At 44.0% G+C, this 16,440-nt stretch overlaps 1 protein-coding gene across 3 annotated transcripts in view; it reads right to left on the bottom strand.

Moving 5' to 3' along the window:
* The window catches only part of LOC126547836 (RAB11-binding protein RELCH homolog), a 223,897-nt gene that overhangs the window by 51,368 nt on the left and 156,089 nt on the right, over nt 1–16,440 (bottom strand). For all 3 annotated transcript variants that reach the window (XR_008609355.1, XM_050195847.2, XM_055063701.1), the window contains 6 exons: nt 14,811–14,896; nt 14,343–14,449; nt 13,286–13,468; nt 13,159–13,222; nt 11,093–11,231; nt 7,381–7,497 (listed from right to left, as the gene is read on the bottom strand). Coding sequence is in view for 2 of the 3 variants with exons in the window: in XM_050195847.2 (XP_050051804.1) it covers nt 7,381–7,497; nt 11,093–11,231; nt 13,159–13,222; nt 13,286–13,468; nt 14,343–14,449; nt 14,811–14,896 (696 nt within the window). In the remaining variant the exon portion in view is untranslated. The remainder of the gene's footprint in view (nt 1–7,380; nt 7,498–11,092; nt 11,232–13,158; nt 13,223–13,285; nt 13,469–14,342; nt 14,450–14,810; nt 14,897–16,440) is intronic.

The raw sequence follows: 16,440 nt of genomic DNA, 5'->3' as shown, positions 1-16,440 counted from the left end.
CTCTTATTCCTTCTTCTTGTGGCCCATATCCTTAGTTTCATTTCTGCCCAGCAATATGGCTGCACTAGGGAGTGTGTTCTATATTAGAGGTACAAAATATAACAGCGGCTAGCAATAAACTATGTAGAAAATATAACAGTGGATAGCAATATGAAGTGAAGAAGGAGAGCAGAGCAATAAAATACCGTGAAAGATGATGCAAATGCAAAACTGGAAATTAAAGGAACAATATAACAGCACAATAGTGCACAAAGTCCACATGGGCATGAAAAAAAGAATTGGGACTATTTCATTTTTGAACGAAACTGTTAGACCACAGAAGCTGTGGCTGGTGAGCACTGCAGGGACAATGAAAGTAATCACAACAAGATGTGCAAGTAGCATGAGGTTGACAAGCGTGGTCACAGCATGCCTAGCTCGCTTTGACAGCCCTTCACCATCAGGCGGAGTGCCATCGTCACTGCACCAGCTTCATTCAACACTTCCGCTCTGCCACAACATATTGTGAGTGAACGTCTGAAACAGCGCTCAAGTTGCTGCTTCCCAATGCCACATGTTGAAATTGATTAATGCATCGAAGGCTACTAGGTCATCATTGCATTGTAGCTTGTTCCCATGTGTATTGTGTATTGCTGTTGGCTATTGTACATGTTTATAATGCTTGGGAATGCCTTATTGACTTGTTTTGCTGTTTGTCATATACATAGTTTTATTTTGCGAGTTACTGTCTTGTTTTTCTTTTTCTTTTTTTTTTTTCTGTACGGGGGCAATCCCCAGTGTTGTGCCATAATATTATCTCCTGTTAAAGAAGTTTCTCACAAACTACCCAACTGAGTTTTTGGATCAAGCATGTTTTAGAAAGCAGAATTAAATTTTGTTGTTTGTGTGGAAATATGAGTAGGTTCTTTGGAAGTGATGTTAGAATAATCCCTTCCATGGTCCCTCTCTATAAAGTACCCTATATGTGCATGCATATGCTTGTGCTGTGAATGCAACTGTCATGCATTTGCTATTCACTGCCGAACCACCGCAGCATTTGCTCTTCATGCCTGTGCAAGCTGTAATGGAGCTATCTTTAGGAATGTGGAGGGTCAACAAGTAAGTGAAGCATGCCTTTGTGAACAAAAACAGCACAGGTTGCTTTATAAATACCATGTACCAGCTCGTTAGCCCCCCCCCACCCCCCCACCTAAAAAATTTAATAATATATATAGAGAGAGAGATATGATAATAAAAAGAAAAGAACTGTCAAGAAATGTAAAATGATAAAATTATTGCTAATATTTTAAAAATATATGCAGCAATTCAAAATAGATTGGCAAGAACACCACTGCTTTTTTTCACGCTTTTTCACGCTATTGCTTTTTTTTTTCAGTTTCACAAAAAGAAGCGTCAGATGTTGGTTTGTTCTTACATAGTAGAACTAATCCATCACACCATGTTTTAAACCAGTCGTGCAGGGAGGTCTCACAGATACTACGCCCTGTTTCCTGCATAGCAGGCAACGCTACAAAGACACCTCTCTCTACTCGCATTCGTGAGCAAGAAATAGCATGTCACACATGAAACAAAGATATTATATAGCTGCGCATCATATAAATCAATGTAAAATTAGGTCACACACTTTTATGCCGCAAAATATGATGTACTAATTATAACACGGAAGGCATTGCATATATGAACCTATTTACCTATAACGAGCAGATTGATACGTCTTGCGACCAGCAGCTACTGCACGCTGCTTATGCCTGTGATATAGATATTGTATGTCGCATACTGGAAGCACAAAGGTGTACAAATAATATGTGATATGATGCAACCTTATGTCCACAAGTTGCAGTATGTGAAGTAGTTATCCTGCAGAAAGCATTGCAAATTGTCCTAATTTGAAAAACACTTACAGTAATATTTTTTTGCATGTTTTATTGTTTATTGTGTAATGATGTTTAATTAAAGGTCAGAAGCAGCAGATAAACAGCAGCCTAGCAGCAGCAAACAGTAGTTTGCGCAAGTAGTTTAGAAGAAAGGCCAGGCATGTGAGGCAGTATCCATAGCCAAACAAGGAAACCAGCAGGGAAGGTGGGCATGGCCTGATGACTGTTGCGTCTTGTCTTCTGACGCCCCTGATCCTCGTTGGTCAATGAACAAGCCAGCTGGCAGCAATCTTCAGCATATCGGGCAACTTCTGAAATAGTTGTGCACTCGGAAGCATCAGGTCGGTAGGGCAAGATAGTACCAAGAGGACATGAAGGCTCATGCCCATACAAGAGAAAAAAAGGCGAAAGACCGGTGGTCGCTTGTGTCGCGGTGTTATATGCGAAAGTAACGAACGGGAGTATGGTGTCCCAATTAATGTGGTCGGACGAGACATACATACTCAACATGTCGCCAAGTGTGCGGTTGAAGCACTCCGTGAGACCGTTCATTTGGGTGTGATACGCGGTCGACTTCCGGTGAGTGATCTGGCACTCGTGAAGGAGGGATTGTATTGCTTCTGACAAGAAGGCCCGACCCTCATCACTGAGTAGTTCTCGAGGAGCACTGTGGCAAAGGACAAAGTTGGGAAGAATTACATTTGCAACGTCGTGAGCAGTCGCAGTGAGAAGATCCACGGTCTCGGCGCAGCGCATCAGGTGATCGACGCCAACAATAATCCAGCGGTTTCCACATCCAGGGTACAGTAGCAGCTGTAGTGGGCTAGTAGAGCACACTGGGGGAGTTTTGCTTTGTTGGCCGGCGGTGCATGATCAAATGTATTGTAGCACAAACCGATACATTCCATGCCAGTAATATCGTTGACGCAGCCTCGCGAAGGTTTTTAGGACACCGGTGTGGGTACTTTGAGGGTCAGCATGGAAGTACGTGCACATATCAGAGCACATGTGACGAGAGATAGCCAGAAGCCATTTCCGACAGTCAGGCATATAGTTGCAGCCATAGAGGGTGTTGTCACACACGGCAAAGTGGGTTGCTTGACAGCGTAGTATCGGCTTTGAAGGAACAACTGATGGAGCAGCAAGGTAGTCGAGCAGCAGGGCAAGCAATGGGTCCTTGTGTTGCTCGGAGGGCATGTCAATAGCGGTCAGTAGTGATGGGTCTGAGATCAGAGAAGGAATGGAAAGAGAAGCCACATCAGGTGTCATCGGCAAGCGGGAGAGCGCGTCAGCGTCAGAATGCTTTTGACCAGAGCGGTATACGACACGAATGTCATATTCTTGCAGGCAAAGCGCTCAACGGCCAAGGCGGCCCAACGGGCCTTTCAAGGAGGAGAGCCAAATGGGGCATGATGTCAGTGATGATGCTGAAAGGACGGCCGTAAAGATAAGGACGAAACTTGCCCAATGCCCAAATGATAACTAAGCATTCCTTCTCTGTAACGGTGTAGTTCATCTCAGCTTTTTTAAAGGTACGGCTGGCATAAGCCACGACATATTCTTCATTCGTGGTTCTACGTTGGGCCAAGACCGCACCAAGGCCAACACCACTGGCATCAGTGTGAACCTCTGTAGGCGCAGTTGGGTCGTAATGGCGAAGAATCGGCGGTGAAGTCAGCAACTCGTGCAACTTGTCAAAGGCTTCATTGCATGCTGATGACCACATGGAAATGCCTGTGCTTGTGGTAAGCAGCTTCGTCACAGGTGCGATAATAAATGCGAATTTCTGCACGAAGCGTTGAAAATAAGAGCACAGGCCTATGAAACTTCGCAGGGCCTTGATAGATGTGTGCTTCGGAAAGTCGGCGACTGCGCGAAGGTTGTTGGGCTCAGGAAGGATGCTATCTTTCGAGGCAACGTCACCCAAGACAGTTAATTTTCGGGCACCGAAACGGCACTTCTTGAGGTTGATCTGTAGGCCAGCTGAAGTGAGACAAGTCGGTATGTCATGCAGACAGGCGATATGTGTCGAAAAATCCTGTGAGAAAACAACTATGTCATCCAGGTAACATAAACAAGTCTTCCACTTGTGTCCGTGAAGGATGGTATCAATCATGCGCTCGAAGGTAGCGGGAGCATTACAGAGCCCGAAAGGCATAACATTAAACTCGCACAGGCCATAGGGAATGATGAAAGCTGTCTTTGGGCGGTCAGCCTCAGCCGTGGGAACCTGCCAATAGCCAGAGTGGAGATCTAAAGACGAGAAGTATTTGGCACCTTGCAGACAGTCAAGAGCATCGTTGATCCAAGGCAGTGGGTAGACGTCTTTTCTTGTAATCGTGTTTAGGCAGCGATAATCAATAAAAACCGAATGGTGGTGCCATCTTTATCGCGGGCTAGAATGACAGGTGATGACCAAGGGCTTTGAGAAGGCTGAATGACGCCGTGCTGCAGCATGTCGTCCACTTGTTTCGTGATAACACGGCGCTCTTCCACAAAAATGCGATACGCATGTTGTCACAAGGGGGCATGGGAACCGGTGTCGATAGTATGAGAGACACTTGTCGTGCGACCCAAGGATAGTTTGTTGCAGTCGAACGAACAAACGAACTCGTTTAGTAGAGTTAAGAAGTTAAGTGCAATGAGACGGCGAAAGGTCTACGGCAATAGCGTTGTAGAAAACTGCTGAAAGCGGTGTTGATGACATGGAAGTTATGGCGTTCAGATGTAAACGGGTAGCACCATTGTGAACGTCAAGGTCTTCAATACACGTGACAGCTTGCACAAATCCTAAGGTCTCACCGCGCAGTATGGTTACTGGATACCGGTGCGGATTACAGATGGGTATCAAAACAGATTCAGACCTAACAGTGAGGACGGCGAACGGGAGAAATAAGTCCTTGCGGTGAGCAAGCATGTCAGATGGCGTAAATACCACAGTTGAGTCTGGCACGGCAGTACACGACAAGGTCACAAGCACCGACGCCTCCGGAGGTATATCAGTATCATCATTAGTGAAGACTTTGTGAACGCTGAGGTCGGCACCGACCGATGGCAAGTCACATAGCGGCGAAAGGGCCACTTGTGCGTGAGGACAATCAACGATGGCATTATGATGTGACAGGAAGTCCCAACCAAAAATGAGATCATGAGAACAGGAGGGCAACACAAAAAACTCAATGACATACAAAACGTCTTGGATGATTACACGGGCGGTGCATACAGCTGTAGGATGAATGTGTTGCGCACTAGCACTGCAGAGTGCCATGCCAGATGGAGAGGTCATGACTTTTTTCAGCTTGTGACAAAGATGTTCATGGAGGACGAAAACGGCGGCCCCGGTATCGATAAGCGCTTGGGTGGATGCTGCCTCAACATGGACGTCAATGGCATTCTGTGGTGAAAATTGAGGGCTTAGAAAGTTCGATGAGCTTTCAGTTCTTGCCTCTGGAACTGCGCTAGTCAGTTTCCCTCAGCTGTAGGTGGCCGACAACGCATAGGTGATGGCGACCGTTGACGTGGAGAAGAGGAACGGCGGTCGCGATCAAAGGGTCTCAGCGGCGCACAAGCGGCATCTTTGCAGCATATCTAGGCAGCATGTTGTGATGCGTAGGGAAACTGGTCAAAGGCATCACGGTGCAAGGACATGTTATGACGACAAAAGCGCGCAATGTGACCAGCAATGCCACAGGCGAAGCAAATAGGCCAGTTGTCTGGTGAGCGCCACGTGTCGGTTGACGAAGAAGCTGGGGTGACTGCTGTGGAACGGGAGCAGGGGGAACCCACTGCGTTGGTGGTGGGACGGAATATGACAGTGGGAGTTGTCGTGCATGGCAGCATAGTTAAGCAGCCGAGGTGCGACTCGTGATGGGTAGTCAGCATAAGAGAACGGTGCCGTCGGAGACGCGAGTAGCAGTGGGTAGTCAACATAGGAGAGCAGTGCCGTCACAGGAGCTGGCGGGCGAAAAGGGTAAGTGCATCAGATATTTGGGTACGGATGGCTTGTTGCATGGCTGACCTGAGTCAGTGTTAAGGCAGGCTCCTAGCTGTGAGGGAGCAGCGACAGCTGTCGGGCCACTTCCTCACGAATGAAATCCTTGAGCTGAAGGACGAGGAGCAGAAGGATCAGCATGGCCAGCGGCAACTGCAAAGGCAGAGACCGAGGCAGCCTGTGGGGCGTTTTGGCGGGCGATGTTACATTGGCGGTGCAATTCATCAAAACTCTGACACAGGTTGAAGAGTACGGTGACGTTGGTTGGACTCTTGGCCAGCAGCATTTGAAATGCGTCATTCTCAATGCCCTTCAGAATATGGTTGAACTTCTCATCCTCCGCCGTCATTGGATTAACACGACTGCAGAGATCCAAGACATCCTCAATATAGCTGGGGAAAGTCTTGCCCGGTTGCTATGCTCGCTGGCGTAGACGCTGTTCAGTGCTTAGTTTGCTTGCAAACAGCGGAGCGGCCAAACACTTTGGCGAAATGTGTCTTGAATGCGGACCAACTCGAAATGTCAGATTCGTGATCCTTGAACTATAGATTTGCGACGTCAGCAAGGTAAAAGATGACATCATTCAGTTTAGACTGGTCGTCCCACTTATTGTGGGCGCTTACACGTTCATAGGAGGACAGCCAGTCTTCGACGTCATGTTCTCCAGTCCCACAAAAGATGGCCGGGTCGCGCCGACAGAGAACGCCAGCGCAAGTGACAGGGGCAGCCATGGGTACACTCAGTGCATAGGTCACATCAGTCATGGTATCAGTGGGCAATGTATGATTGCGGAGCTCCACGGTGACTTGAGGGATTCAAGCAATCTCCACCAAATGGAATGATGTTTAATTAAAGGTGAGATGCAGCAGATAAACAGCAGCCTAGCAGCAATGAACAGCCCGAGCTCTCTTGCCAATCACAGCACGGGTCGCTGTCGTCATCTCCGAGCTGCTATTGGTAACACAATGCATGTCTGCTTCATTACAATTGTATAATTTAGGGTGATTTACGGTTTTGTTTCTGCTTTTTGCTTCTAAACTATTATGTTATTCATTGATCATTAGATAGTTCTTTGCTTTTATGTGCTTTTTATTTTGTGTCTTATTCTTTGAAACAGTTATCTACGACCCCTGCTATGACCTCTCTAGGATCGCAGTATTCATAAATAAAATACAACACAACTGCGCTTCGAAACATGTGGAGTGAGACTTATATGACTGCACTACTTGCATAGCTTCTGCAGCATTGCCTCTTATGTATGAAGCAGAGTATAATGAATTAGAATCAATGCAATATATTTGCACATACATGCAGTGCCAGTTCAATCAACAGATGCTAGTAAGATGTGAGTAAATTTCATACAAACATTTCATGACATACAATCTATAACTAAGGCCTAAATTCATGAGTGCTTCAAGCGGCAATACAGTTTACTACGACACAAGAAACTGCACAAAGATAGCCAAATGAGAACTAAGAGTAACGTTCAACCATTGCACAGTTATTGAAGGATACAGGTGCAAGACAATGCACTGTAGGCTTCAAGAAGCAACTCCATGATTTCCATCCTTGATGAGTCATTTGTATTCTGATTGTTTCTCATAGCCAAGATTGCAAGGTGAGGTAAGATGACTAAAATTTTAAAAGAGACATAAGAGCACACTTACTGACTGCAGACAAAAGGATCCAAAAGGCAAATCAGTCAAGCATAATTCTTCTCATTAACTCAAATACCAACATCTCAATCTTATGCAAATCAATATTCATGCTAGCGGACAAATAAGTACTAGGGTTCCAAATCATATTCATGAATACTTAGTGAAGTTTGAATTATGAAGCTTTGATTTCCATGTAGTACAAACATTTGCAGAGGTAGTATATAAGAAAGTGGACTAATGCCGTTTTATGATGCAAATTCTATTTGAATTATTATAATTACAGTCTATTTTGTAACACTGGTCTTTCAGGATGTGCAAAACCAGTTCAAATTATCTAACGTTTATATCAAGTGCTGAGGTTAAAATTAGTTGCAAAACAAACTTTCATTTATATGAAATGCCATGTGATGGTTGTCTGCAGGAGCGGACACTGTACAGGCCATCTTAGTGTCCCAATATTATACACTTTCAAGTACAGTTGACATTGCCTGTGCATACAAAGAACTATCCTTGCAGCCTATGTCCCGCTTCCACTTTTACATTTATCCATTCAGCTCAGTCTACCACAATAGCACACATGCTGCTCATGTTTTTGAAAGGCTGGCTGATGACTCATAAAGACCAGTTCCTAGGAGCACAGTTGTATGCCCGAGTTCTAACATGCTTTCAATAGACCTGCACGTGCAGCCTACAGATCATTCTCACCCTCCTGGTCACCGTCCACCCCAATCTTATAATTGCTGTTCTTCCAAGTTTCTGGTAGTTAATTTTCCATGGGTTCTGTGTGGGAACCCCTTGGGCCCCCCATCTCCAGTTCACTCATTAATAAGAACCATTTGCCCCCAATGATTGCAGGGGAACGCCATACTGGCCTTACTTCAGCCAGGATGCATTCCCTGCAGCCACCAGCACCAGTGCAATGTGGAGCCTGCTGCCAGTGCACGCGGCTCATCTTAAGCTGTGTACAGCTCATAACAGTACCTGAGGAGCAGGCTCCTCTAGCCGTCACCTCATGATCTCATTCTTGCAGCATTCGTTAAGTCTGAGCACTTTCACCCAGTAGATTTACCTTGCTTTGGTGGCTGCTTTACTCGACTGTGGAGAATATGCACTTGGTTACTTTCACGTAGAATGGCCAGTCCTTTTTTTAAAAACGCGATGCATGATAGCTGGGACACCCTGTATATATGTTATATATGTTGTATGTTCACGTCAAATCATATCCTCAGCAACATCCTTGTGCTTCCTTTGATAACAAGCCTTTCTGCATGTGTTTGAGGCATAGTACTTGCACTTCAGTTGACCCAGTGCAGAAGGTCACTGGGTGTGTAGGCTACACTGCTAAGCATAGTGAATTTCCCCACACCAAGGCAATAGAGATGATGAAACATTGCTAGTGCTGTCGAGTGCAGACTACTGCAAACATGTTTGTCATTATAGAAATATGCAAAACAGAAAATACAACTTAGTGGACATCGTGAATACATTTCTGCGTTGTTCAAACATGAATTGGACAAAAAGCAGATGCAAATTTAAGAGCTTATATACGTCTGACAGTAAGTGACGAGTGACAATACTGGTGACAGCAGCAGTGCAAATTTTAAATCTTCCTCTCTACTGCTGTGAAACTTACAGACATGCAATGCAAGGCCTGAACAAGCACACATATATTGGGCAACTTGAGTTCTGGCTACATGTCTAGGTTGTAAAATAAAGATTCTATATACAGTCGAATCTCTATAATTCAAACTCGAAGGGGTCAGAAAATTTGTTCGAATTAAAAGAAAGACTTGTTCTTGAAGTATTTGTGCACCATAGCACGATGCATGAACGGTGAGAGTACTGAAATATTGCAGCGCACAAGCAAACAGCGAGTGAGGAAAACGAAACTGCCCATGCCACCCACTGCTCACTTCCCGATAACGGCAGAAAACAAAACTTCAAAGAGCGGGCTAAGCTGGCGCCAAGCCAGCGGGGCTGGCGGCGCCGGTGCCGGTGCGGAGAATGTTGAAAATGAGGGAGTTGAGAGGGAAGGCGAGGGGAGCATAGTTGCAAGGAAAGACGGGAGAGAAGCGAATTGGCTTTCCCACCAGCTTGCTGGATGCCGCTAATTACCTCTGCCACCTACTGCCACTGAAGCAGCAGAGTTGCCGAGGCCAGGACTGGGCCTACGCTGCTGCTTCGCTCTGCTTGCTCGCGTGTTTTTTACTTTGTCTGCTGACAGAGCGCCACTGTGTTTACCTTCTTCGTCCTGCGTTCTTAACACGAGTCATGTCTTATCAAGATGATGAAGTTGTTGCCACTGATTATAACCATACTGGTGTGCTCCCTTCTGTTGCGGTGTCGCTGCATTCAAAAGACAAGGAGAATGAGGTACTGGGTGTCACCTTCGCGTCCTTGTATTCAGCATCTGTCTTGTCATACAGAATCGGATATGGCACACTGTCTCCAACAACCTTTCCATCGAGGCGTCTCGGTTTAGATGCGTCATTGTTAAAAAAAAAAAAAGAAATACCTGCAAACAAGACCAACCAAGCCAACCAAAACAAGCACAAGCGAGTGCTGACGCAAGCAGACGATAGTGCGAAACAAGCGGTCCGGCTGAACCAGACGCAAGTACGAATGGAGCAAGTGGGTGGGTCCGTATGATACCAGTTTCTTGCGTGTACGTCACTGTAGGGGGCCACTCTTATTGGTCTCCTCCATTCGTGGCTCGCCTGCCGCCACGGCAAGCCACGAAAAATCGGCTCAGGACTGATCCCTCCCACAGCGCGCATTTTGCAGCTAGTGTAACTGGGGCATTACAGCGCGAGACGCAGAAACAGCGACCTTGCCATTTGAGAGAGGGTGGAATTTCCGCCGTGGGTCTTCTTCTTCTTCCTTCTTCTTTTTTTCTCCTTTTTCTTCCCCCCCGCACGTCATTGAGGGGTCTCTCCTAAGCCTTTCTTCTATGGTGCAGTCAGAGCAATGCTGACCGGAGGCGCCACCATGTGATTTGGCGCACTGCTGCTAGCACTGTCGATTGTCGGAGGGCGGTATATTCGAATTAAATGTCGCAAATGCTTGCCCGTTCGAATTACTGGGCGTTTTGTCCCATTAGAATACACACAACTTTGATGGGACCACGGCGTTAGTTCGAATAAACCGGATGGTCAAATTAAGCATGTTAGAATTAACGAGATTCGACTGTATGATTATACTACTAATACCGTTTGGCCATGAGTTCTCTTCCACCACCAGGATAATTTTCGTGCAATAACTACTCAGTAATTAGAGGAGATTCACTAAACAGGTTATTAATTTTTGACTTATGGGCGTGATTTCAATTGGTAAGGCTGTTACTGTAGATTAATACATCTTGTTTAGTTGTTTTCAGGATGCCATGTCCTGAGTAATTATTTTTCCCACACTTTGCTCATAGCATGCAAAATATCAAATTGCATGATTATATGCCCAAGTGAAACCCTTGTGGCTCCAAAAGTCATTTGAAGGAAGTAACTCTACTCATTGCCTGACTCAGCAATGGTTCTCAGCCTAGTGCTGAATGACAAAAACAGCTGATTACTTACATTCATCTCTAAAGCGTGGCTCTGTATTTGGGCCTAATGACGCAAACATATGGATAAACTCAGCTTGCATTGAGCGGTCATCTCTGTGCAGAGGGTCTTCAAGAAAAGTCTGCAGCTGCATGAATGCTTTATCAAGCAACTATGATGAGGAAAGAGAAAAAAAGAAAGCGAGAAAGCGACACGAGAGATACATATTGTGAACTTTGAACAGAAATTTATCAAACTGCCACAGGTAATTATTTTTAATTTGTTCGAAGTAATAAAAACGTAATAAAACAGCACATGGTTTTTATTTTATCCCCTACCAGAAAGATTGCTGCTCCTGCCTCTTTTCACACAAAATTATTCATTATTATATAGTAAGTGACTAAAGCACTCGACAACGAATTTTAACAGTTAACACGTTCAATGTGGCAAATATTTTTCGAGTACCACTTCCTCTGCATGATGACCCACAGGGGGTCACTTGTCATATTCCTTTGGGGCATTGTGACCCACCCACCGGTGAGTGACTAGGAAGTTATGATCCTTTGAAACTTACTCAAGCTGTGGAGGGATGGCACCACAACCCATCAAATCAGATGGAACAAGATTTGTTTATCTCGTTTGATTTTTAGGAAGCACTTCCCTTGCACACTGCAGGGAAGCCCTGCACTGCCGCAGTGGAGGAATAACTGCAGGGGCCTATTCACGACTGTGAATGTGTTATTAAATAAAGTTATTCAGAATTACAGAATATATATATGTACATTTCAACCTCGCAACAACGAAATCAGCGGGGAATGCGAAAAAATACAGTTTCGCGAGAATCTCATTGTTGCAAAATGAGACAGTAAAGATAGGTAATGCATCGCAGAAAAAAATTTTACTGTCAAAATTCCGTTAGCCTACTTTGGCAAGCTTGCTTGAGGATACAGAACCACATTTCCGACAGTACAAAGTGCACCGTATGCATTGATCACTTTTGCGAAATTTTGCTAACTTGGCATTGAACGGAGAGCAACAATGCTCCATGCATGCAGCAGCATTTCACCAGAGTACGCTGTCGCCCTAAGGTGCTGATGCGTCCGATGCCAAGCACGAAAGTGATCGTATCTCGTATACCCAAACGCAATCGACCAAGATTACGGCCCCTTTGCGTAAATCTACGTCCGGCACCAAATCCGCACGCGATGCCTGTCAGGTGGCACCAAAGCCAGTGTTCTTGAAGCAAGGGATGTGTATTCCCGGACGATCGCTCAATCACGGCCCGATGCGTGGCACTCCATGCTGCAACCGCCACCTCAAGCACCATAAACAATTCCACGTCAGTGGGACATGGACTTGCTTGTTTTTGCAGCATTTTTTTTTCACCAAGGCTCACATTATGCACTGCACTAGGTGTGCAAAAACCATCATCACCTGTCGGTAGCAACATGCGTGCGACTTCAAATGGGTGATCAACAAACAAGATGGCAGCCATGACGTGTTTCCAGCACACACGATTGCTCCCAGCACTTGGTTGTTCTTGCAAACAAAAATAGCAGCACCCATGCAAGTGTAACGTCGTGCTATTTTATGCAATTCTAGTGTAAAGCAATCACATTTGAGCACATTTTGGAGCCTGCTAACCTTGCATGAGTATAGGTAATATGCAGGGGTTACGTTCCAGCAAATTTCGTTGATGCGGGGTTGTAGTACAGACATTTCGTCGTCGAGAGGTGTGAAATGCATTGAATCCTATGGGTATTCGCTGGGCTGGGGTATGAAAATATTTTGTTGTCGCAAGAATTTCGTTGTCACGGGATTTCATTATCGCAGGTTTCGACTGTACTATATAATTTTAATAATCATCATACATATGGCAACAATGCCCTTTTTATACTTGCTTTCCCACATATTTTTTCTCAGTGCACTGTACATATGTTCACAATACACCAAAATAACCAAGTTCATACTTACACTAAGCTTGCCCTTTTACCTTCAAGGGTTATCAAGGGTTTTACCTTCCAATTCCACGTTTATCAGTTACTACATAAACATGTTAAGAGAGAACAAAGAACAGGAAGATCAGAAGCGCAACATACATCTTTTTGACTGCTTGTTGCCAAAATCATTCCGAATGGTCTCACTGTTCCTATGCGCACAGAACTGCAATGCAAAAAACAATGTATGAAAACACACTGCATCAACATAAATAGCTGGTGAGCTTACATTTCAGGGTCACTTGCAAGAGTCACAAGCGCTGGAGTGACATGACTTTTCAGCAATGGATCGGACACAGTCCCAACTAGAAGCTCAAAAAGGCGGCCTGCATTGCTTCGGACAAGTGCAGTGTTATGGACCACTCCTTCCCAAAGCACCGACAACAGAACTTCATGGTAATTTTTGTTCATGCTGGCAAATAAATCAAAAGGAAAAAGGCACATCATGCTCACAGAAAATTGCCAGCTTACAGGTGTACAAGTTAGGTTCTATAAAAGCTGATCAAGCAAGTCAACCAAAATCTTTGATATTTGAAGCTGTATGTCAACATTGTATGTGTTTGAAACATGCATTTTAGTCATTGATATCACATACAAATTTTATACTCACTAGTGCTAGAGACAGTATTTTATATCAGGTCCTTTGGTGGCTTGCACACTGAACCTGCATGCATTGCCTAGTGACTGAGTGCTTACTTCTTTTATAAGAGATTTTGGGTTCTAAATTGGTTACTCCTTGTTGCCTACCAGTAAAAGTGGGCACAAATGTTTCCTGGTTCAAAATTTGGCTGTCTTCATAAATCAAATGCATGAGGAAGAGCCTGCATCCTTAAAACTCTTGCCCCCCTAGAAAAAAACAAAAACAATTCCAGGCTTTTACGTGCCAAACTAGGCACACCGTAGTGGCATTAGAGTCATAAGAGTCAAAGGCATATTGTTTGTATCTTGAAAAGTATCAGTCAAATAATTTATGATCATGTGAATCAACTACACATTTTCTTACTGCATCTGTCTCCGATCTGTCTTTATACAACAGTAAAATCAAATTAAAAGATATCTGAGGTATGGTTGTTATATCTCAGACATCATTGGAGGGACCGTTTTAGGTACTAATTAGATGCATGTATTCTTGACATAAAATTCTGTCCCATACCCTGTGGCCGCAAGTTGAATCGGGTCAGAATAGCTTATGAATTTTGGTATGAAACAACACCCTTTCCATTACACACTCATCCTAAGTTCTAACAAAGATTTTTTTGTAGCAAGAGAATTGAAAAAAGTCGTACCTAAGCTCAATGAAGATGCTTTCCACACTTGACAAAGGAAGTTCACAAAGTGACACTATAAACAGAAGATTCTTCAAGAAGGCCACCAGCTCCTTGCAATCAGCCTCCTGAAGAAACACAACCAAGGCTGTATCAAAATGCATAGATAGCAACAAGATTATCTTTCGAAGCTAACCCTACAGACTTGAAAACAAGACTGCTTCGCAACAAAGAGAAAAGCTCAGAGATATCTCGGCACAAGGCTTTGGCAGCAAGATACTGTTCCTATCTTATTCCTCTGCACTTGAAAGGAAGATTACTTTGCAAAAGACATGAAACGACTTCAGGATCTCTGCGCATCAACCACAATTCCATGCAAGACTTCTATACATGCAATGAACTTGCATGATGTGAAAAACTTTTTGGATGGAAGTGTAATTATAGGTCACTCCAGTCAGTATACTACAAATAAACAGAAGCAAAACATACACAAGAAAAAGCTGCCAGGATGCCAGATGCATATACAGGTCCCACAGCACTTGTCAACATGTTCTTTGCTTCTTGAGTGAAGGCCTCTAAACAAGAAACAGGAGCAAATGTACCAACAGCTTCATAAGGACAACAAATACAATTAAGAAATATCATACTACATGTATAAACACAGCAACATAACTTTTTCTGAAAACCTAGAAATTAAGTTTAAAGGGACACTAAAGGCAAATTTTAAGTCGATGTGGACTGTTTAAATACCATTCTAGAAAACTCGCAACGCTTGTTTGATGCCAAGAAAAGACTTAGTTTACGAAAAAACTGTATCTGAAGGGTCTGAATACTTTTTTCAAAATTCAGATCTCCCGCCACCCAACCGGGGAAGTGGTGACATTGCATACGCCATCAACCCTTTGTTGCCGGTGGTGAGTTCGTCGGTGTTATCACCCGACAGATGGCGCTACCGAGCCAAGACAGAGTGGTGGATTCGCCGCTACAACTGCTTTTTGGTCAAGTGGTGCAAGACCGTTCGGGCATCCTGCGACATCACATGGAAGTTGAATTCTCTGCTACTTGCAGTTTGTACGAGTTCTATGAGCCAGCAAAACCAGCGCAGCACTATGCGATAACAAAACTAGTGAAGCGCGAAAGCGTGGGCGGTGTGAAGTCAAGCAAAAATGAAACTTTCCACCACCCGCGTCGTTGTCAAGGGTCATTTCAATGAGTTCTTTGTTCTAAAACATGAAATAGAATTGGACAAGTAGCATTTTATTTCGTCTTATAATACAATACAAGGATGTCTTTTGCAACGAATGGTTGAGTACTAGTGACAGAATTTATATGAGGAGTGCTTTCAACATCGGGCAAATGTTTGAATGTCCCAGGGGAGTCTATCCATGTCCTACGTTTACCTCAATTTCTCTATTATTAAGGCTCTGTTTATGATAATACTGACACCTTAGAGATTCTTAAGCACTAATCTGTCACTTTAGTTAGACTTAATATTTGCCTTTAGTATCCCTTTAATGCCTCTTAACTGCAGTCTCAGAAAAATGGCGGGGTGGTGGCTACTTTAAGGCTTCTTTTTTTACATTTAGAGAAAAAGCCTTGTCCGTGCATTTTTTTTCACTCGGCCATGCACATTCAAAAGAAATCTGTGGCTGCAGCCCCATGCAGCACTGGATTAGTGAAAAATTAAGTACTTTGTACCGAACCCTGATACTAACCATACACTCAGTGATCAACCGCAAAATAAAGGACCAAGCAGAAAATGAGCAGAATGGTGCATGGACATTTTTATTTTATTTTATTCATTTTGTGATACTATCAATCCTATCAGGGATTTTTAAAGGAGCGGGTTAGAAGGGTCTGTAGACATTGTAGTACAGGCATTTATATAAGAATACAAAAGGGTACTTAGTAAGTGTAAAGGATTAATGGACCTATGTTAACAGCAATGAGTATGGCAAAAACATAACACACAATAAACTTATTTCAATCATTTATTTCAAGAAGGACGAGCATATGAGATATATAACTGACAGCATCATCCATAATTTCACTTCACAGATTTCCAAGAACACTTGGTAATTAAAACAATGATAAACACAATGATGATAACATCACTTAG

This window comes from Dermacentor andersoni, chromosome 1, assembly GCF_023375885.2.
Source record: "Dermacentor andersoni chromosome 1, qqDerAnde1_hic_scaffold, whole genome shotgun sequence".
NCBI lineage: Eukaryota > Metazoa > Arthropoda > Arachnida > Ixodida > Ixodidae > Dermacentor > Dermacentor andersoni.
The sequence above is the reverse complement of the archived record's forward strand: the minus strand, read 5'-3'. Positions and strand labels throughout refer to the sequence as shown.